The sequence below is a fragment of the Meleagris gallopavo genome, chromosome 4, assembly GCF_000146605.3.
Source record: "Meleagris gallopavo isolate NT-WF06-2002-E0010 breed Aviagen turkey brand Nicholas breeding stock chromosome 4, Turkey_5.1, whole genome shotgun sequence".
NCBI lineage: Eukaryota > Metazoa > Chordata > Aves > Galliformes > Phasianidae > Meleagris > Meleagris gallopavo.
Genome location: NC_015014.2, coordinates 4,105,789 through 4,128,527, shown reverse-complemented (window position 1 = coordinate 4,128,527; position 22,739 = coordinate 4,105,789). Strand labels below are relative to the sequence as shown.

At 37.3% G+C, this 22,739-nt stretch overlaps 1 protein-coding gene across 1 annotated transcript in view; it reads right to left on the bottom strand.

The window, feature by feature from the left end:
- The window catches only part of TLL1 (tolloid like 1), a 110,713-nt gene that overhangs the window by 43,763 nt on the left and 44,211 nt on the right, over positions 1-22,739 (bottom strand). Inside the window, exons 5-9 of the mRNA XM_031553249.1 lie at positions 21,807-21,924; positions 11,558-11,736; positions 9,741-9,846; positions 6,746-6,870; positions 1,175-1,290 (exon numbers count right to left, since the gene is read on the bottom strand). Of these exons, the coding sequence (XP_031409109.1) occupies positions 1,175-1,290; positions 6,746-6,870; positions 9,741-9,846; positions 11,558-11,736; positions 21,807-21,924 (644 nt within the window). The remainder of the gene's footprint in view (positions 1-1,174; positions 1,291-6,745; positions 6,871-9,740; positions 9,847-11,557; positions 11,737-21,806; positions 21,925-22,739) is intronic.

Genomic DNA, 22,739 nt, shown 5'->3' with positions numbered 1-22,739 from the left:
TGTGCAACCTTCTTCTTATTCATCTTTTCATTTGTTTTTCCCTGCTAACCTGCAGAGCCACCCACACCCTCTGAGCATGTTTATTTTTCCTCCTGTCTCTGGATCCTGCCCAGAGGAGGGCGAATGCATTCCAAATGACTTTGCTCCCATCCTTCATACTGGCAAATGCTTTTACAGCTCCTCAGAATATATTAGCAGATCAGGGACACATATTCTTGGTGTCTTCCAGGACCCTAACCTGAAAGAAATCCAGCTGGGGAAAAACTATGTCCAGTGCTAGTGGGAAAACTGAGTATCTTGGGGCAAACGCTGTGTTCTCCTCTTTGGAGTTTCCAGTATTGACACTAATGCAGAGTCCTGTATTTCAGGCTTTAAAGTTGTATTTGCCTAATATTTGCTACTGCTTCTAGTAAAGAAATGTATTTATTTATTCCTGCATAGTTTATCACAGGTGAAACATGCCATTCCTCTCTCTATCCTTATTTATTCTGAAGCAGGCTAATATTTGAGCCAATAATTTAAAACAAGATTCAGCTAGCATACACAAGAAGAACAGGTTTTGCTTTCAGTAGCATGGCACACTTCTTTCCCCACGTAACTGCTCTCCCCAGGCCAATCTCTTTATATGTATATATATTTTTGGGGGGAGGGCTGCATTTTCCTGACACTGACATCTGGAAATTAAAAGAACGTGCACCAGAATGACACAGGAGAATATCTAGCATGAAACTGTTTCCTTTAGGTAGCTTTCAGAAGATCTCTTTCGGTACAGAAAGGAGTTCCCATCCCCAGGCAGCCCAACTTGCCCCAGCCCATACTGCAGAAGAGCCCATCCAGGAGCCTTCACTACCTTTTCCATCTCTACGCTGAAGGACCAGCTGCACTGGAAACCAGTTTTGAAGGGGGTCTCAGGATGCAAACACATAGCAGATTGAAATCAGAATTTCATTTCACACAGAAAGCCACCAAATGGATGAAAGTGCATTTCTAATCCCATAGACCACAGTCAAGTCAATGGCAGATCTTTTACAATCCCATCCAAAACACTGCTCTACAGCTTACCATCATTTTCAGCTATCACGCAAGCTTTAAGTGTAAATGAAAAACTGGACAAAGACAAAATTTTGTTCTAAAAATAGTATCTACCTTTAGCTGAGAGAGAATGTTAAAATACCTTTTCCCCTGGGGTCACAGAGATTCGCCATATGCAGTGTGTGTAGGAAGGATAACCGTTTGGAAATCCTGGAGAAGAAAAGTTGCCTGTAGATTCCTGCAGTGTTTCTCCACAGGCTGAAAGAATCAAAATACAGTAAAAATATGAAATTGAATGTGCCTAAGAGAGAAAAACCTTCCAATATCTATTTAGAACCCATTTAACTTACTGCAGATGCAGAATGGAAAGCAGAGTAGTTATTTTATGATTTATTCAAAACAGAGATTTTAAGCCAATCTGACGTTCATTCCATTTTACACAGGATGCTTTTATTCCACGAACTGCTTCACTTGTGTACTGTCTGCTGACTTAACCAAAATTAGAGCAGTCTTAAAAATGTCACTGCTGCCAGTCAACTGCAAAATTATACGTGTAACTTTATTTTGCAGAAGAAAAAATTTAGCCCCACCCTCAGGCACATCCTTTATGAGCTAAAACAAAACCACAACAAAAACTGGCACAGCATGATTGGCACCACATTGCAATTTCATCAGTGGCTCCATTTATTTCAGTACTTCGCCCACATGAGAGACTGCTCTTACCTGAAATCGCACAATTATATTGGCATAGAAAACTTAAATCTTACACTCAACAGAATCTCTTGCAACAATGACTTGCAGAGGTGAGGGTAATAAAGCAAAGCAAACGTAAAGTCCTAAAAGACCAAAAGATTTTGTATTCCTTCTTTTTAAAGCTTTTAGCACTCCTATCTCACCTGTCAATCATGCTACAATCTGCTGGCTGACTGATCAGTAATTCCCCTTCACGCTAAAACACATCATTAGAAGCTCCTACTCTTCTCTCCCATTAAAACTGATTCTGGTGGGATGTCACACCTCAGTCAGTCATCTTTTTGACCATCAATCAAGTTGTTTCACCTGCTGATCTGCAGGTGTGATATAAGACGTGAACTGGAGAGAATTATCCCGTGACTGACAGCGTAATCAGATCTTCAGTGCTTTCAAATTACAGCACTACCACTGCCAGCAGGTGAACCAATGTATCATCAAAATCTCAATGAATTATAAATGGTCTGGAAAATCTTTAAATAAAAGGGGACAAAAGATTGTTTATGACAAAGAGACAATGCAGCTGTAAGGGCTGTCGTGTTAAAATGCTTCTAAGATGTAATCTGACAACGACACTGTAATATCAGGCATAAGCTACATTCAAGGCATTAAATATGCTCTCTGACACTGACATGGTTATTGTGAGGAAAGAAAAAGATTGGCACAGCCTCCCAAAAATTTAATAGCTGAAGTTACTGTCACCATGTCCTTCAGAAATGAAACGAAAGAAAAAAGTTTCTTCCCCTCAATTAAAAAAAAAAAAGAATGTTTTTTTCTCTTCAAAATTGTAGGCATCCACAGGAAATGACATATATACAAAAGGTATTCAGTGCTAAATAATTATTTCTATATAAAACCTTCCCATAATTAACCGCAATTTATTTTTCAAATGGCAATTAATGAAAACTTGAATAAATTACAGAGTGCTGTACTGGGTTCCCTGAGAGCTACTGAGCTGTATCATAGCTTACAATGAATATGTAAAGCACCTAAGAGAAGGCCAGGAGTAAAACAGCTATAACAGAGCAGAGGAAAGCAGAACCCAAAGAGACACTGAGTCCAAATGCTCTGCTCACTGCACAAAGAACCCTTCTCTCATTCTTCCCCCACGCCATGCATGGCTTCAGGGAGGCTATGCTCCATCAAGGTACTCTCAAAAGGAATACAGTCAGCTTAAATCCAGCCCTGCAGTTAGTAAAAGGGCAGAAGGAAGAATCATAGGATACCCTGAGTTGGAAGGGACCCATAGGGATCATCGAGTCCAACTCTACACAAGACCACTTCAGATCATATCTGAAGATCCTGGCATAACTAGCCCTTATGTTACAGTCCTTAAATTACTCATTTTATAAAAGTATACTAACAGAGAAAAATACCTTTGAAAACAGTTCAGAATTCCTCTCAGTCATACAGACTGCGGGATTATTTTTGCTGTGTTCCATACAGAGAACTTGTATACAGACACCAAACTGTGTACTTCAAGTAGCTGCCGCTGAACATTTCCCTTTTGTAAGAACTGAAGAACAAAGCTATATAGCACAAAGCTAGCTCACTCAGTGATTTAACTTCTATTCATATTAAATGCCTGGGAGCTCCCTATTAAATCAAAATTTTCAGAAAATTTCTAAACATAAGGCAAACATAAGAAAGAATTTAATTGGATCACTTCTACTAAGAATCAACACAAGCAGAAGTTATAAAATAAGGTTAGACTTAATATATTTCACAGTATTTACCATTTAATTAAAAATTCCTGGTTACTCAAGGGATATGTGACAAGAACAACTCATACTAATCAATAGCTGAATTAATTATCTGTGGGATCAGAGTACCAGGCTGGCTTTCAGAGCTGTTGTTGATAAGTTGATATTTGGGTACTTCCTGCTTAAAAGCACATTTCTCTACAATGGGTCCATGATTATTAAAACAGTTAAAATCTTATCATTAAATAATTTAAGGTTTATCTCTGCAACTGGACTGTACAACTGCATTATTTGTGATTAAGTTTATAAAATAGTATATTCTATGTATTTTAGTGAGCTACAATCCATTTGCAATGGACTCAGGTTAAGGCTGGGTATTAGGAAAAATTTCTTAAAATTTCTTCACAGGAAGAGTGGTGGTGCAGTGGCACAGGCTGCCCAGGGAGGTGATGGAGTCACTGCCCCTGGAGGTGTCCAAGAAATGGGTAGATGTGGAACTGAGTGACACTGGTTGGAGGGCCTGGTGGGGGTGGGCTGGAGTTGGACTGGATGATCTTAGTGGTCTTTTCCAACCTTAATGATTCTACGATTCTGTAGTTCCACATTAAGAAAGGAAGGCAGAGTAAGAGAGTAATGGCCATTTATTTAATTTTCCTCAGATCTAGTTTTAGCATGTTTCATGCAAAAGAAATTGACTGCATTTTCAACTTTTGCTAGTCCAGATCACTTACAGAAATGGCACTTCAACTATCCCCCCCATACACACTCCAACCAAAAGCCAATCTACAGCTTGAGAAGCCTCGTCTTCTGATGGGCCTTCCTGTGGTAATGAAAGGGAAAATATTTTTCTCCTCTTTGTAAAGACTAGGAATAGATGCAGACACCAGGATTATATTACAGAGAGCTATTTCCACTACTGAAGCCTGCCAGTGTTTAACTATGCAGCCAGTACACCACCACTCTCATCTGGCCAATGCACGCAGCATCGTAAGAAAAACGTAAAAACAAATCAAACCTGCTGTTCATAGACCATTGAGTCTTGACACTCAGCTCATGAAAGACAGCTTCACTGACCTCAAATCCATTTCTCAGTCACTAAGTCCTTTTCTGACAAATGACCCTGACCTATCCTGCCTAGTTAAAGCTATTGAGGAGGCTCAGCTGCCTCACTACTGAGCTGATCAGCTTTTTTCTCCAGCATCCCCAAGCTCAGCTTTATGTTCATGCTTCCCCAGCCAGAAGCTACTTGTAGGAGCATCTGGAACTCCAAATGAAACATGCACAATACTGCAACATTTTTCATCTAAGAAAACCCTGATTCGACTCACTATTTTCTGTATTTTCACGGTATTACATTTAAAGTAAAAAAAACTGAACATGTGAAAAAAAATGCAGATATTATTTATGTTTGAAATATTCGCTGCTGTGCTATCATAGGCAGACACAATGATTAACATATTTTGTCTGAAACAGGAGACACAGCACATCTCCAAAAACACTGTCATGAATGTTACTGCTGTAAACTGTAAATCATGTTATGTTTCACGAAATCAAAAGCACAGTGTCTGAACTATCAGCCTTGCTATTTGCTGAAACGTTTATTAGATCACAAATACTGAACTTGCAGAGTTGCTTTCCTTACTGAGTGTCGTCTTGGTGGTGGTTTTTAACTTTGTGTCATGTGTTATTCAGTAACTAAAAAAATAAATTGAAAAAATGTGGTTAGAGAGTATAGCACTTAAAACTTGTATCAAAACCTTCAGCCTTTTTCTCCCTCTTTCTCTCAAAACCCTCTTTTACAATCTGGCTCACCAAAGTAAGGCTAGAAAATGAATGTTGTATCCCAAAGTTTGCCAAAGTGGAGCACAGAAAAGGAGCCTGATCTTGCAACCACTCATCATTTTTGTTATCCCTCTGAAACGCGTTCACCAGTACTGCAAATTTTACAGCGTGCACTACTGCTGAGCAATGATGTTTTTACAATAACATGAAACTAACTTTCAACAAGACTGTGCAAACATCAAAAGAAATGACAATTCATTATCATACATGTTTGTGAATTATATGAAAAGCACTTTTTTTTTTTTCTGAATAACTGTTAGAACTTTAGCTCAAAAAGCACTTTCTGTCTTTGCACGTTTGAGTTATTAGAGTATCATCTATGCACTCAACTGCCAAGATGATTTTTGAGGGTTTTCTTTTTCTTTCTTTCTAACTTTTAATCAGAGGCTCTAAGACACTAGCTATATTCACAGAGATCTAAATTCCATGTGTTATTTTTGCCATCAAAACTCATCTTTTATCAAATATATACTTACTGTCTGTGTTTACGAAATAACTGCTCTCCATATACTCGTATTAGAAATAATGCTACCTGGGAGAATACTTTTATCCAAGAACAGTCTGTATCAAAAGAACAAAACAAAACTTAATCCAGAAGGGATAACTGCTGAAGAAAATGTGTTAGTTTATCCTCTGGTAGAGCCAGAAACACTATGCATGATCTCTGCATATAGACAGTTATAATTTGATGTACTTGTAGCACAAACTAAAAGCATCTTCCAGCAATACAATGTGTATCAGAAGCCCCAGATCTTATCGTGCTGATGCTGATATAAACCTAAAGCAGCTCCCTCACTTCAGTCCTGATCCTTCTTTATAGTCCTTCTGCATTGATCAAGTGGTAAAAAGTAGCCATCTGACTTAAACAAGTTACTGAGACTTCACTAACGCCCACGAGAAGGAGTTGTAAAACCTCTGTTTAAAGATTGTTTACAACTTAGTTATCCTGGCTTGCAGTAACTTACAACATTTTGAGAAAACTATACTGAGTTCCGAGTTGATTGCAACAATTTAATTTGCTCATTCTGCCTTCCACTCAAATTCAAAACAAACATGACCCCAGACCTGACGTATACTAAAAGCAACTCTTCCACCTAATTGTACAGTTGAAGCTTTACACTGCAAATACATAACCAGAAGTACCATTGAGTATTGCTTCTTTTCCAGTCATTGAACAGCTAAGGAAAGCATGCTGAAATGGAATGAAACTAAATGTTGTTTCATGTAGTTTATCTGTCCTTTGAGAGACCTTACCTAAAAGATTTTTCATGATTCAGCTCTTCTATTGCCTACATCAGTTGCCAACGTGGAAACAGACTAATAAAGCAACTGACTCAAAGATATTATCATTCCTCTTGAAAAGAAATGAAGTCAAACAATTGCTAGTGTGTGTTTTTTGTTTGTTTGTGGTGCAATACCTGGACATCTATACAGCTTTCTTGCCTGTGCAATATCTCCTTTACTTAGACGGGTACGCTGGCCAATGGCAGGTCGTATACCATTATCATCACGGGAAGGGAGAATGGTATCCAGAAACATGCCCCTAAAAAAAATAAAAATAAAAAATAGACCCCAAAAACCCTATCAGGTTTCTGTCATAAAACTTGCAGAGTTTGATGCATGAATTATGCTATTATGTAAACCTAAACTTTACATTCGGCATAAGTAAGAGGGTAAAATGCAGAACTTTAAATAGAGAAAACAAGTCAGAAAAATTCATTGGGCTGACAAACCTTAAGCAAAGTTATAAAAAAAGAATATTTCCTCAGTATATCAGTGAAAGCGTTAGTATTTCTGCTAGACAACAGAATGGAAAACTCTTACTATTATTTTGATTACACAGGGAAAACGCACTACAGCTCAGCTCATTATATTGAAAAAAATAATGGCAAAATTAAATAAATTGAATAAAAATACATAAATAAGTCCCTGTCACAAAACTCTTAATCGCAAAGTTCCTATTTCTAATGAAGTTTTTCAAACCTTAATGTTTGACTTGCAAGTGTAAGAGCAAGTAAAGTCAGTCCTGTTTGCCAGTGCAATAAGAAGTCAGCCAGTAATGCAAAGCTATTCCTGGTTTTACTGGATTCTTTTTTTAATTAATGTCAAACCATGTTTCTGTCAGGTGTTATAACAGATCTCACTCTACTCTAGCTGTTGCTGCTATTAAAATATAAGTGCTTGCTTGCCACATTCTGCTTGCTCTACAATAATATATGTCTACCCACCATAAGTGATTTCCATAATATTTACCTTAAATGACTAGGAGTAATAGAGAAGCACATCTGTTCCAAATGTGTACTTTTAGTCAAAATATCCCCAATTTTAAATATGAATCAAAATATTCTGGTAGTCAATTTTAGAGAAGAACATACAAGGATGTTCTGTTATCATGTTATAGGATTTGAAAATCCATAAAATCCAATAAAATGGAATTTAATAGATGAATATGTTTTTGTATTCTCTTGTTCTTTAATTTTTGGATGCTCTCTTTTGTCCTTGCAGGGCTTCTACAGAAAAGTAAAATTGTTGTTTTTACATGTGGATTAAGTAGGTCCAAAAAATGAATGCATAGCAAGGATCTTTGTAGTTATGAATGCTGTTTATTAAAATAGATCACTTTTTAAATGATAATAAATGAACAACTTTGAGTAGTGGGGTACATACTGCTCTCCTAACCCAGTCAGATTTCTGATGGCATCACTAAAGATTTTGGAAAAAGAAAAAAAAAAATCAGCTTAGGACATTACATTGTGCTGAGCTCTAAAAAAATACTTATGATATTATTCAGTTTATAGAAATAAGGGATGTTACTAATTACAAAAAAAAAAAGTTATGATAAATCATAATTTTGTCTTCCACTGATTTTTGGTACAATCTGAAACAGATGCCATGACTATTTTGAAAAATGTGAAAATGATCCTCTCAGATGTCTCAGCACTATTCTTTATCTGTGCTTTAAAAAAAGAACAACTGGTAACAGTTTTAATAAAGCATTAACAGTATTATCGTGTGCAACCAGAACTTCATGAAGTTTTGCAATTTCTCCTACTTATCCAGAGTAGAGTATAAGAACAAACAGTTGGCAGTATTTCACACTGGGCATGACTCATGCTTTCAAGATAAATTAATGCAAATCGATACGTGACCTGAGGGTTTGGGAGGTTGTTTTTAAACAGCATGACTTAACAACCTATTGCACCTTGGGGCAGGGCATGCCTACTCATGGCACTATCAGTTTTTGCCAGCTTGGAAAGTGGTGAGATCAGAGCACAGAATTCAAAGTATCTTACGTTGTCAGTGCCCTAAGACTCTGGAGGGTTCCAGCTTGTTAAATTTCTCTATTTTATACAGCTTTTTACAGCTTAAGGTAATTCATCTGTAACTGGATTAAGCAATATGACTAATATCTACCTCATGGCTCAATTTCCATGCTCTTCTTGGCCAAGGAATGTATATGCTGAATACGTTCTGGTGAAGTTTTTGGTGGTCTTCAGTTTATTTCTGAATCTCAGTCTGTCTAGGGATAATTTATTTAATATCCAAACAAAACTGTATTTGCTTTATGTGACATGCCATCATGTCCTTGCATAGGTTTTCTTTCAGTGTTTTTCTTAAATCTACATTACTCTGGTAATTTCAGAGAAGTAGGAAGTTGGACTGCAACTTGATATGACATATAATAGGAAATCAGGTGAGACTCCTCCTCTCCTTTTTCTAGCCTAGGAGAACAGCTTGCTGTACGGCTTCTCAAAACCATTCAGTGTTTCAGAGCAAGCCCATGAAGTTTGGAGTGGGCTTGTCAGCAAGAGAAAGAAAAAAGCAGAACATCTTTCTATAAAGTTTTGATGACAGTACCAATCTGTACAAACAATACAGAAAGGACTGCAGTCTGTGCTGTAAGTGGTTGGCTACGGCCCTTCGCAAAGGTTGTGGTTTGCATGGTAGATTTCCTCCTACCATAAAGGGTTCTAGTTGCATAACGCACAGTTATTCAGAAGTCATGCATCAAAGGACGTTTCTCTCCAAGAGAGCAGATCATGTTATACTTAAAACACTTAACCATTTCACTCATTTGGTTATTCTAAATACAAACATGCACGGAATATAAACTTTTACAAAAAGAAGACGAGCACTATGAAATGATGATTCTAGATTATCTTGTCTTAAAATCTAAAGAACTGAAACAAGACTAATAGGTTGCTTTGGAACTGAGCAGAAATGTGTTCAAAAATTTAATTTAATTATTCTGACTTAAGCTGTGTTTTTACTGCTGTAAGTATACTGCACTAAAAAGAATATTTTAAATGATTATAAAATAATTTTAAATAAACAAATAAATTTACATTTTTTTTGGTCATTCACAGAGAAGAATAGAATTAAAAGTCAAAAGGTATAACCTGAGACTCCAACCTTGAGAAGGTGTTCCTGGCATAGTGCATGATGCTGTCAAAGTCATATGGCTCCCCAAGGGAATTCACCTCTCCAGGCTCCATCTTTAAGAAGTTGTATTCCTGACCTAAGGATGATTGATAATTATTCTTTGTAATATCTCTTTTTGAGAAGATAAAAAACCAAACAGGAGAAGAGAAACATCAAAGATCCCAACTTGATCACTCACTGACATTCATAAATCTTAGTCATCGTTTCAGACATCTCTCAAATCTCTGACATTTAGAAAAACTGTTCTCAATCACATAATCCATGAAGTCTCCAAACATTATGTTGTAATTCATGTAGAATCTGGAAAATTTGCTGGACTGCTTCTTAATTCCAGCAGTTGATAATATTATTATAATAATAACTGCTGTTTCAACAACAAGAACTTTTGAAGAATCCTCTTTATTTTAAATTCTCTGGACTGATTCTAAAGTGACTTTACTTCAGTGCAGGCTGAGCACCCATGTATTGCAAAGCAAGTCACATTTTCAGTTCAGTTTTTGCAATTTAAATTGCAAGTAGAACAAAATAATAATATTTAGCTCATAATTCCAGATCCATAATTCTTTGACTTAATCATTCATACAAGGACGCAAAGAACTCCTTACTCCAATTCATATTCATATTAGAGTATTGCAAAGCAAACAAATGAAAGAACAACTGCAGTAGGATTAACATTATTAACCAACTTCACTTATGTAATATAACAGAGAACAAATACTTTGGTGGTCATGATCTGATTTAGTGAAACTCAAGCTCAACAAGTGATCCTCAAATGACAGCACAAGAAGTGTTTTCAGTCAGAAACTAGAGGGACAACTGAAAGAGGAAAGCAGGAGGCAGACGATAGTACTATGGTCTATTTTCCCCATCAGAGAAAAAAACTAACAGATGAGCACTTGAACAGCATCTATGCAAGTTGATGGGAAAGAGAGTAGATAGAAAACTTGGATGTGGGAATTGGACTTCAGGACTTCAGAGACTCCTGGAAGTGTGAATTAGCTGCCAGACTTCCTCCAGCTGTTTTTGAGGTGGAAAATCATAGACTGGCTTAGGTTTGAAGGGACCTTAAAAGATCTAATCCCTTCCACTCTCACCATGGTGGGTGGGATTCTCACAAGATTTACCGCACTCCAAAACTATTTTGTTTTAAAACATTTTCTTTAGGGACAGACAATCTAAGCTACCCATTAGACACTTTCTAATCACTTCTCAAACCCCGCAGAGAATGGTCAAAAAGGTCAAAATTAGCATTTCACAAAGACCAGGTGTACTTATGAACAAAGAAGATGGAGCATGCCTAGTTTCCTTCCAATACAGATAACGGTGTTTCAGATTTGAATATCATGGGAACATGGTCACAGATTCAAAGTGTTCAGCTTCCCTTCCAAATCTCAACCTGCTAGGTAGCTAAACAGGTATCAGAATGTCTCTAATAATCGTTCAGTATGACTGTAGAAGCCTTTCTCAACCACAGAAAAACAGGACTTTAGAGGGCTTTAACTGTAATAGCTTCTTTCAAAATTTCTGAGTATGATTACTATTTCTCTCCTCCTAGCCAATGATATATCATGGCTTGCTATTTGGCCAGATCTTTAGAAAAGTTAATTTTTCAGTTGCAGTACTTTATTTGTGAATCCTCTTGAGATTGGTCTAGTTAAGAAGAATAACAAATGCTTATTTCGGCTGTCGTTACAGAGCATTCAGTTCTAAACAACTCAAGCAAATGAAGTAAACAGCAAAAAATGAATAGTTTTTTTTCCCCAAAATCATTTATTAGAACATCTCACCTGGTTGGATGTTTTCTCTAATGATGGTGACATGGTCATCTCGGTCTGGTCGTGTATGTTCATGCCAAAAACCTATCACATGACCCAGTTCATGGACAACTATGCCAAATTTATCACAGTTCTTGCCAATAGATATAGCTTGAGGACCATTTCCCCTTCGACCCACATAAGAACAGCACCTGCAATTAAAACACAAATACAGATGAATGAATTTAGAAAATTCAGTTAAAATCTGAGAAAATGCTTTTTAAAAAAAAAAACAGCAGACTACACACTGTGAAGTTTCTGAAGTCTCTCAAAATCTAGAGCTAATGCTGGAATGACAACTTATTATTCAGAATACCTTATGAAGAATTTATGCATTATTTTATTTTTTATTCAAGGTCTTCCACAAGACGTTAGTTGTGTTTAAACACAAGTGTCCCTTGTGGTCTTGTACTTCCATATGACACAGTAATGCATTTGCACTCAAAGAATTAATAAAGTCCACTTTAGTGAAGTACCATCTCATCGATGTACATCACTGCTTTCCTGCCCACACACCATCAAAAAAGACATGCAGAAGGAACAGGAAAAAGTATGCACACACTTTCTTCCATGCTATACTTCTGCTGTATGTCTTGAAAGCACTCACCGTTGTCATGCTCACCCAGTTCTGATAGGTTTCCTATATTTTGACCCGAAAATTCACCCTTCCTTACTAATTCTATTTATAAAATGATGCAAATGCAATAGTAGCCCATTAAAAGAGTCATTTTGTATCTGCTAGTGCACAGTTGAAAAACAGCAGAAGACATCCTGCCAGAGATGTAATATCCTGTGGTGCCTCTTAACAATCTCTCCATATTTTCTATATTTTCTGTTTATCTGTCTGTGGATGATGTATACTGTCATTTGCAACAACTCTGTATGAAGAGGTTGAATGCTCTTAATATTAGTGAACCATTTCTTCTACCACTCCTGTTTTCTTGAAATATAAACTTTTAGGATGTTAGTCCCAGAAAGTCATATTCCCCTCCCCACCCCTCACCCTGCAAAAAAAAGAAAAATATGCTTTGCAAGTGCTCTTGTGTTTCATTACTCTTCTGCTGCACTTTCACAAATTATACCTTTTCAGCATTCACAGTGTCAACATTTATCAGAGATGTCTGCTTGCTTTTTCATTAGAAAAGACATCTGCTGATTAAGCCAGCAAAACTGTAGAAAGGAAGAATAGAGCAAATTCTGCAGAAATCTATGACAATTTCAGATTTAACAATCTAGAACTGATTCTCTTTCACCTCAAAAAATTTTAGCTGTTACAAGCCAACATTATATTCCTTAATAATAACTCGATTTCTCATCTCTGCTCTGTAATTCTGCAGTCTTTCAGATGGAATAGAACTGTGCTGAGTAGAAGTTCACCTCCTCCTCCTCTTCCTCAAAAAAATAAAAATCTGATGTAACATTTATGTTGTATTTGTTCTTTGAGGAGGCTAATGTTACCATGGACTATGGTCCAATCCTTCATACATATCTGTGGTCAATAAAGAAAGGGCAGCCAAGGAATTAATTCCAATCGTATATTAAACTCTACAGCCTCCAAAATTGGCTCCCTTTCAGGTTTTGTGGAGTTTTCTCTTTCATTAATTGGCTGGTCATTCGGTCTTAATTGGGCTGTTTCATTGATTTTTGTCTAAAACAACTAAATCCATCAAATATGAATATTAGAGGAATACAGTCATGACACTTCAGCTGCTTTTATGTGTCCTTAGTAAACATATACTGGTTTTGCAAGACTGAATAAAATGAAGGATAGCTATATCCAAAAAAATGACAGTAATACCTTAAAATTATAAAAGCAATGCCATTTATTTTATAAAGTAAACATTATTGTAACAACCTCAGATAGTTGTATTAAGAATTCCAAAGCTGTCTTTAAAAAATACCACTTTGGAAAATTAATTGTCACGTTATCACAGAATCATAGAATGGCCTGGGTTGAAAAGGACCTCAAAGATCATCTAGTTTCAACCCCATGCCATGTGCACCAACCAGCAGACCAGGCTGCCCAGAGCCACATCCAGCATGGCCTTGAATGCCTCCAGGGATGGGGCATCCTCAGCCTCCTTGGGCAGCCTGTTCCAGTGCATGATCACTCTCTGTGTGAAAAACTTCCTCCTAAACCTCCCCTTTCTCACTTTAAAACCATTCCCCCTTGTCCTATCACTATCTACCCTCGTAAACAGCCGTTCCTCCTCCTGTTTTATACACTCCCTCAAACTACTGGAAGGCCACAGTGAGGTCACCCTGCACCCTTCTCTTCTCCAAGCAAAACAATCCCAGTTCCCTCAACCTTTCCCCAGAGGAGAGGTGCTCCAGCCCTCTGATCATCTTAGTGCCCTCCTCTGGATGTCATCCTGACTGGTTCTCAAATACTCCTACCCTCAAAACAAGCATAACTTATAACTCTTTCTTTCCTGCTCTAGGCAGTTCCAAGCACAGGTATGAATCACCATTTTCCTTGGCCTAAGTACAGAATTAGGCTCTGTGCTCCAGCTCTGGCTGCGCAATAACATGACTTTCACACTTGAATTTCTTAAGGTGTTCACTAGTGACTACTTAAAAAGCAAAGGAAATGCAGACTTTCTGCCATCATTCTGTGCATTGCAGGTTTACACCTCTGCACCATCACAAAAGAAAATAAAGAACATTATATTCTATATAAACTGCAGTAATGGAAAAGCAAATATGTACAATACTTGGTATAGAAGTAAGCACTGATATAAATAATAGTAGTGGAAGTACTGCCTTAACATACAACACAGGCAATAAAATGGAGTGACGAAGAGCAGAAATAAGATTAAAATGAAAATCTAGAGTAATTATACTACTTTATCTCATGATTCCACTCTGGATTTCACCTTTGCACCTAATATGTTGACATGGCTTTGTTTAACATATTTTTCAGTTTGCTGAATAAATATTATTGCTGCAAGTCAATACGTAAACATAATTAAAGCACTACAGTATTTTCAATGTCTTTATTGTGTCTGGGTACTTATCTTTCACTTGTTCCTTAACTATTTGAATAGCTTTCTATTAGCATAAGGAAATTGCCAAAGTTTTTACACACTCATTCACTCATGTGTAGTGTCTGTAAAATAATAACGCTTTAGATCCAAAAGGAGATTTGTTGTTGTTCTTAAATTTTGCACACACTATTATTTACTGTCACACCCCATTGCAGGGGGAATGATTGAGGACAGACTTTGTCAAAAGTTGCAGAATCTGCAGAAACTTCATTCTCAGAAAACTTCATTAATTTTAAGACATTAAAGAACTGCTGTGAGTGTTGAATTCTGAATTTATTGGCATAGGCAGTTGCATTATGTACACCAAATTAATTTGTTAAGCACAGCCCTCGGCCCCAGACTTCACATCTTCTAGAAAATATTCATCCTTAGCTTTCAGTGCTTAGAAGTACTAGGGTTCAGCATTCACCTTGGCAGTCTACAGGAAGTCATGGCAGAAAACAAAATCAATCAGATGAAGTAACCCACATTCTTTCAGAATATGTCACCATTTCCATATTAGTTGAAACTAATGAGTTACGCTTCTCTCCCTATGTTAAAGTTATGCACATCATTATGGTAATTATATTATATGGGTCTTGGACAAAAAAGTATGCTTGATGCTTATTTTATAGACAGAAAAGTATAAAATACATACAGTCTGTAAAAAATTCTAAATTTGGGTATGGTACTAAATTTGGAAGAAAAAAAAACACAAACAGATTTTGTTTAATTCTGGTTGGAAGGGATCTATGGAGTACTTTAGTTCAACCTCCTGCTTAAAACAGTCACATATCAAGTCAGAAGACAGCTGTTCAGGTGTTTATCCAGTTGAGTTTTAAAAATGTCAAGAGAGCACAGCCTCTCCGAGCAACCAGCTTCAACATTTGGCTGTCCATACTGTAAGAAATATATATACCTGGTCTGATTCTTTCTTCATCTTCTGTCTGTTAGCTTGCATTCTCCCACCAAGCATCATCTTAAGGAGTCTGTCTCTCTCTTCATGTTTCCTTCTCTGTAGGAACTAAGGCTGCTGTTGCATATATTGGAAGCCACATGAACTAATTCTGCACCCTCAGCATCTCCTCACAGGGCCAACACCCCTGAGCACCTTGGCAGCCTGCTGCTAAAGTCCTTCCAGGTAATTAATGTCATTCTCATATGTAATGTCTACCTATGTTCTAGAAAGTGCCAAGCAGAGAAGGACAACTCCTTTTCATGAAAGGCTGCTCATACAGCCTCAGGTGCTGCTGGCTGCCTTTGCAGCCAGGGTCAGCTTGTACTTAACTTGCTGTCTGAGGACTTTCCCCACAGAGCTGAACATCCCAGCTGCACAGCTTTGTACTCAGCCCTTCTGAACTTCATTGAAAAGTTTGCAAAAAGGAGAAGTTGGGCATTACCAGCGTGCTTAGTGGCTTTGCGTATCGTATTGGATACTTCTAAAAAATATTTTCTTCTTAGAAAACAAAAATGAAAAGAAAGAAAAGGATATAGAATGCTTCTGCATCCTGTAGGATACAGAATACTTAGGACATCTAGGAGCTGGCATAATTAGAATTAATGTTCTAAATACTCAGATACAGAATGTGCGTATGTATGTTTATATGTATATGTATTGTATATATATATAATATAATATATATTGTATATATATGTATTGTATTGTATGTAGGTATGTATTTGCAGGTGAAGATAAACTGTAAAGTATTTGTTTAGAAACAAAATAAGCCCAGTGAGTAAAACAAAAAACAACTAACAGTCAGCTGCATACGGCAATTTCCTTAGAATATTTACTTAGTAGGTTTTAAGCTCTTTCCAGAAATTATCAATCAATTTCTTCAGTATTTCTTAACGGCCTAAAGAGAATTAGAATTAATGTGAGTCTCAAAATAACAGTATCAGTACACGCTCAAAGAGGGTCATGAGGATTTGTTGGGTTGTGTCATGTCAAGCACATCAGACTCATCCGATTAAGCTGCAAGATTCTAATCACTGCAACGACTGCACTGAGGCAAAAGGTAAGAAAAGCTAAAATAAATAAATATATATATGAAAGAAATTAGTTTGCAACATCCTGAGGCTGATCCCAGGTGCGTCAGGCAAAGAGCCAAGAGTCCTCTGTGCTTCACAAGCACTTGCCATGCTCCTTAAACTGAGTCAACTGACAGAACTTAAAGCTCTTGATCTCTTTAATCTTTATTGCAACAGACAGCAGTTAGAGACAGTAACTATTTAGGAATCTCTAATTCCATGTAATTGGTCTAGCTGATCAATGATGGTGTACAAAGAGAAACAAATGACAAAGCAAGCAAAGTGATTGCAACACGACATTCTTTCTTTCAAGTAATACTATTTCATAACAACTGCCAAAAATGCTTTTAAATCATTGTAAAGGAAGAGAATCTCATGGGGTCACAATGTTGCACTTTTTAAGAAAGCTGCATTATTACATTCCTTGGGATTTAACAGTATAGCTGTCCCTTAACAGACCACAGCATCAGCCTGCCATGGCACTAACTGTGTGAAGTTGTGGATTAAAAGCTGCAGAACTTCACGAGCATGCTAGGACTGCGTACCATCGCTTACACATAGTGAAAGATCTATATTCCATATAAAGCAGATACTGGCTATGACCCAGCTTCATGGCAGGGATCAATCAGTGCTCATTACTAAATGTCGTGACTCACAGTCCTAAGATCTGTTTTGAGAGCAGAAGTGGTGACTGCTCCTTCATCTGCTTGACGGAGATGACTACACCAGTATCACAGACAGCTACTAGAATGCATTCTTTCGTTATCAGTTTCTCATCCCAGTGTACTAATCCTTCAGTTCATGTTAATACACCATGTCAGGGGTCACGAGAGTTGAAGAGGATAACTACCACCCATTGTGCAGGCCATACCACCACCCATAGAGGAGCAGTGTTGGCTACCAGTGACAGGAAGAGTGCCAGCTGCTAGAGTTAGTAACCACCCGAGAGCAAGAACCAACCCAATACACACACACAAAAAAAAGATTATTGAGGACAATCTGAAGCACTTCTCTTTCCATACAAGTGACTGTGCACCTTACAGAGCAGGTAAACTTCCTACAAGCTAAAAATGCTGCAAAAGTACATGTAAGGTAATGACTTTACCTATTTTGACAACTTAAGCATTTGCCTGCAATGTGTATTAATATAGTAGCAACTTAAAAAAAAAAAAAAAAGTTAAAACATACAGAAGCCTTTCATTCTACAACATTTACAGAAGAACATGAAAGAGATTTGACTTTTCTGTATATCAGACAGCTTTGTCAAATACTCAAACTGGAGGGTACAGCACCAATGGTAGTTATCTCAAGTTTGTCACAAGAAGTAGTAAAGCCTTCTGATGGAGAAAAAAAGCTACCACAAAGTCAGATGAAAGGCATGCTGAAGTACTAGAGCACTATGACTAACTGCTCTTTCTTCTTTCCTTATTACTTTTTGTCTCACTATATAAAAAGAAGTCTGAACTTTTACTTAGAACTTTTATTAAGAGCATGTGAATAGAGGCCAGTCAAGTTAGCTGCCCCCTTTTTCTTTTTTGGCTTTGCAGACAGAGAAATATACTGACTACCTTCAGGCACTTTCTATCTGATAGACAGAAACACGAGCATGAAGAAGACAAACATTATTTGGAACCTGCTTACAGAATAGATTTTTTTTACTTGCTTTAATCAGCTATCTGCATCAGAATTTGTTTTAGCATATATTAACTCCAACGTACTCTGCTTTGGTAGAAAGATCACAAGTAACAATACAGTATTCTTATTTTCATATCTGCAACTAATGGGTACAAATGACTACTATAATTTTAAAAATTCAAACTAGTGTTTCAGAAAGTCTTCTCAATAATTAACTGCTCTCAAAATCATAAAAAATACATTATGACAAGTAATTGCAGTTTAAGACTGCAGAAAATGAAACTATAGTGATGGAGAAGAGCCCTCTAGCCATAAAGAATTAAATTTTCTTTCCACATAAACCTCGTAAGTAAACTATAGAAATCTATTATAAAAGGGAGTATGAAGTTAATTGAAAGAATATATATATACAAAATGAAAACTGATAATATGATCTTTAAACTTGCAGTCTGAGAAAAGACTGCTAAACACAATGAAGATAAGCCTGGAGCTGACAATGACTTGAACAGATTGGAGAGATATAAAAAAGGAAATATAGCATTATCTACTGTCCAGAAATGTGCAAAAGGTGATGCGTGCTGGGCATGGAACCTGTGGCAGTATTAGGGCTGTGGAAAGAACTAAGGAGTGTAATGGCAGTTGTGTCCCAGGCAACCACAAGTCAAAGGTGGGAGGCATTGAGAAACAGATCGCGGAGATACCTAAGAGAACAGAGAGACTTCAAAATATGAACTAGCTCTAGCGCTGGCTGAGCAGAAGTAATGACTCATCTGGACAAGTATGTCCTTTTCAGGGTTCTCAATTTCAGGAAAGATGTGGAGTAGTCGAAAAAGAATTTCAAAAGAGAGTAACAAGGTGATCAAAGTCCTAGAAAAATGACTTGCCAGGAAAGCTTAAATGAATTGGACATTTTGTAGCCTAAAAGAAAATGGAACTGAGGGCGGATATAATAAGAGTCTCAAAGCATATGATAAAGTCCTTAAAAAAAAAAAAAAAAAGGAATAATTTGTTTTCTATGGTCATGGTGAGACGGAAAAGAAGTTGATGAGCTTCAACTGCAGCAAGAAATCCCTATTTTTGTTATGATTAAAACTATTGCCACCAACATCCTCAGATTCTTATACTAAGGATACTGAAGCAATGTATTTCTTAGCAGGCTGTGAAGTATTCATTTTGCATGTTTTTAGAAACAAGTTAGACAAGCATATTTCAGGAACGTCATAGATAGTTTCCATCTTCAGGATGCTCAGATATTTTTGCAGCCTTGTATGTTTATGATAACAAAAACTTCTCTCACCCATTGTTGAAATGGAAACTCTCAACTGTAGAAAGCTCATGTTTCTACCTCTGATAACTAATTCCTCTATTTCAAATATGCTCTTTTTTTCATCACGGCCTTTCTGGGCAGAGCTTCCCACGAACTGCTGCAGGAAGTAATGCATTATGCTCCTTCAAAATATCCTTGAGGTTTGCAAAGGCTCAAAGACACATCAGTTGTTAGTGTACTGTTACTGCCACCTGAGACATCTGCAGATAGATATTGCCATGTCAACTTCCACATATATGGCTTTGTCCACTTTCTGTTTCATTAGATACGCTATACTTTGACTATGTGCTCTCTGTGGTAGGATTTATCATTTAGTCTTTATTTCAGACAGTGCTGAGTACAATAAAGTTTCCCTCATCTGTGAATGTTAACTAGCATGGTACAAGTAACAATAATGACACAATGCGCTAACAAACCAACACAGCAGGGTTCTATGGGAAAGCACAGAGACTCATTTCAATGTGACTGGCCATGTGGCAGAAGGTGTTTGCAGATGGTTTGGTGTCACTTTTGTCTATTTTCTTTCCATGGAAAACAGCAGCATTGTATACAAGTTGTGAGTGCATAGTAGTTTCTATTCACCCAGAGAAGACGCACTCCTATTTATCTGGCACTTTCTGAAACAATCAGAACTCAAAAGAGGTCCTTCTGTTTAGCTTAGGCTTTTCCTCACTGGCAGCCACACTTTCCCTGTTCTTAATCCTAGAACTGTTACAGACTTCATTAAGTGTTAGCTGTATGGAAAGCATCCACCAATAAAACACTGATGGCAAAGGATAATGGTGACTTTGAACACAGATGCTGAGTATACTCCAGCTTTCTGGTCTGAATTTGTTATAATCCAGCCTTCACCTCATAGTGACTTCATCTTATGAAGCACAAGCCAACCAATGAAGTCGTAGCATTTACCTTTCATGAAATATATCCATACTTCTCTTCCTAACATGCCTGTGATCATTTATCCCTTTCACTTTCTTTGTTTAAATTCACATTGCTTTCTACATCGCCAAGAGCAGGCAGGCAACATTATTATTCTATACTTCCTGTTTTTTTCCAACTATTTCTAAGTATTCTCTATCTTATGAGTTGCATTGCTAACTAAGTAATAACAGCCGAGCTGGTTGAAAACAGAAGTGCATTTAATTTGTCAGTTTGTAACAGAGTTCAAGAGCACAAGAATACAAAAGACAAGGTCACGAGCATTCCCCCAGAATACATTCCCACACTGCAAGTATCTAAGGTTCAGAGAGGAATGTCTGGGGTATTTTAAGCAGACAAGTCTACATGTAATCTTATAGACTACAGTAAAGTACATTCAGGATCATACCTGCAGTATAAGGAGATTCCAAAACTTCCCTTCACAACCTTAGCCTGTAAAACTTATGAAATAGACATGCAAAGTTCTCATTGATCAGAAAGTCAGCAAGACAGACAGCTTCCCTCTTTGGAGAGAATGTGTCCCCCTATGTCCCCAGCAGAAGCAAACTATCATAAGTACAGTATTTCCACATGTAGTGAGTGAAAACAAACGTGGTGCTCACAGGCAGTTCACTGAGCACTATATTAAATCGAGATTTCTGAGTGCAATAAATAACAAACGTAACTGGCAGATACATTTGTCAGCAGAAATATCTGAGGATGGAAAGCGATTGACTGAAAGCTATGCTAATGAATGACAAAATCTGTTTTGTTCATTTTCACTTGTCAGTGATCTGGGAGAAGGAATTGTGAAAAGGTTCTAAGTTTCTTGATTAAATAAATCTGAGCAAGGACAGTCAATGCAATAAAAGATAATACCTTAATTACAAATAAGCACAGTTAAGCTGGAGAAAGAATAGGGATAGGTGTTTGTACTTGATCCAGCAGAGAACATGTGATATGGAGAAAACATCAAATACACAGGCAATTAGGCTTAAGGCACCTTTAGAACAATGTATGTGAATACTGAAAGTATGACAAAGCCAACTATAAGATCTCATCTATGATTATCTAGTAAGATAATTTTATTTAGCAATATCTGAGAGGCATAACTTCAATAATCACTACTTTCAATTAACCCACAGCCAAGTAGAACAGAAGCATTGCTTAAACACAGTAACTATTCCCTTCCTTGCAAAGTAGCTATTCGCTAACAACTGCAAAGCTGAGAAATGTGTCCAAACACAAAAAGTGTGACTATCTGTTAACATACAGGCGCACTTACCCACAAGGTCGGTATGTAAATACGATATAACTTTCTTCATCACTTCTTTCAATAAATGTAACACACGTGTACTTTTCCCAGTGTCGCATAGCCTGTTTGAACATGGCGCGCTGCGTGCCTGCAAGAATTGCATGACATGAAATAAGAGGCTTTTCTAACTGCTCCCTAAAATCAGATTTTAATAGTAGGAATATAGGCCTGTAAGGAGTTACTGGACCGTTAAGTCCAGTGTCACAGCACTCCCATGGGCTGCCAAACTCCAATCTAAGGGACATTCAGATCATCAGCTTGCCATAACGTACTGGCCTGTAAGGGGACCTCTACCAACTGACACACCCTAGCAAACATAAAACCTGCAATAAAAAGCACAGCTGTGTTACACAAGAGGAAGACAGCAGAAGAAATTTAGTGTGGCTTATGTGCCTCTGTTTGTATATGTGCTAAGCAATTTCCCAGATGAAATTACGATGTGGGAAAGGGAAGGGACTTGAAAAATCCTTGGTTCCTATCTATCTAGTCGGAAAATAAATCAGTGGATAAATTCCTATAGTCTTCAAATATGGAGACTAATTTAACATCAGCACACCAACCAAGGCATCTGAATTTAATAATGTTGTTTCAAGCAGGGACCAATTTCCATTTCCTTCCCATCCAATCCTTTCAGAAATCAAATTACTCACCAAAAGGCGAAAAATGTATTTTGTTACTATACAAAGCATACCTTGATATTTGTTTTAAGAAGAGAAAGAAACACATTCAGGAACAGTCTAGATACAGAAGACACCAAGCCAGGTCTCCACAGAGATCAAGGCCCTGTGCATGCTGGCTGCCCATACGGTGCTGGAGGCAGCATAGCAAAGCAGTTTCACTGCCTAATAAAAGACAAGGCTTATTAACTTAGAGGCAGTACCTGAGAATATTGTTGCTGAGCTA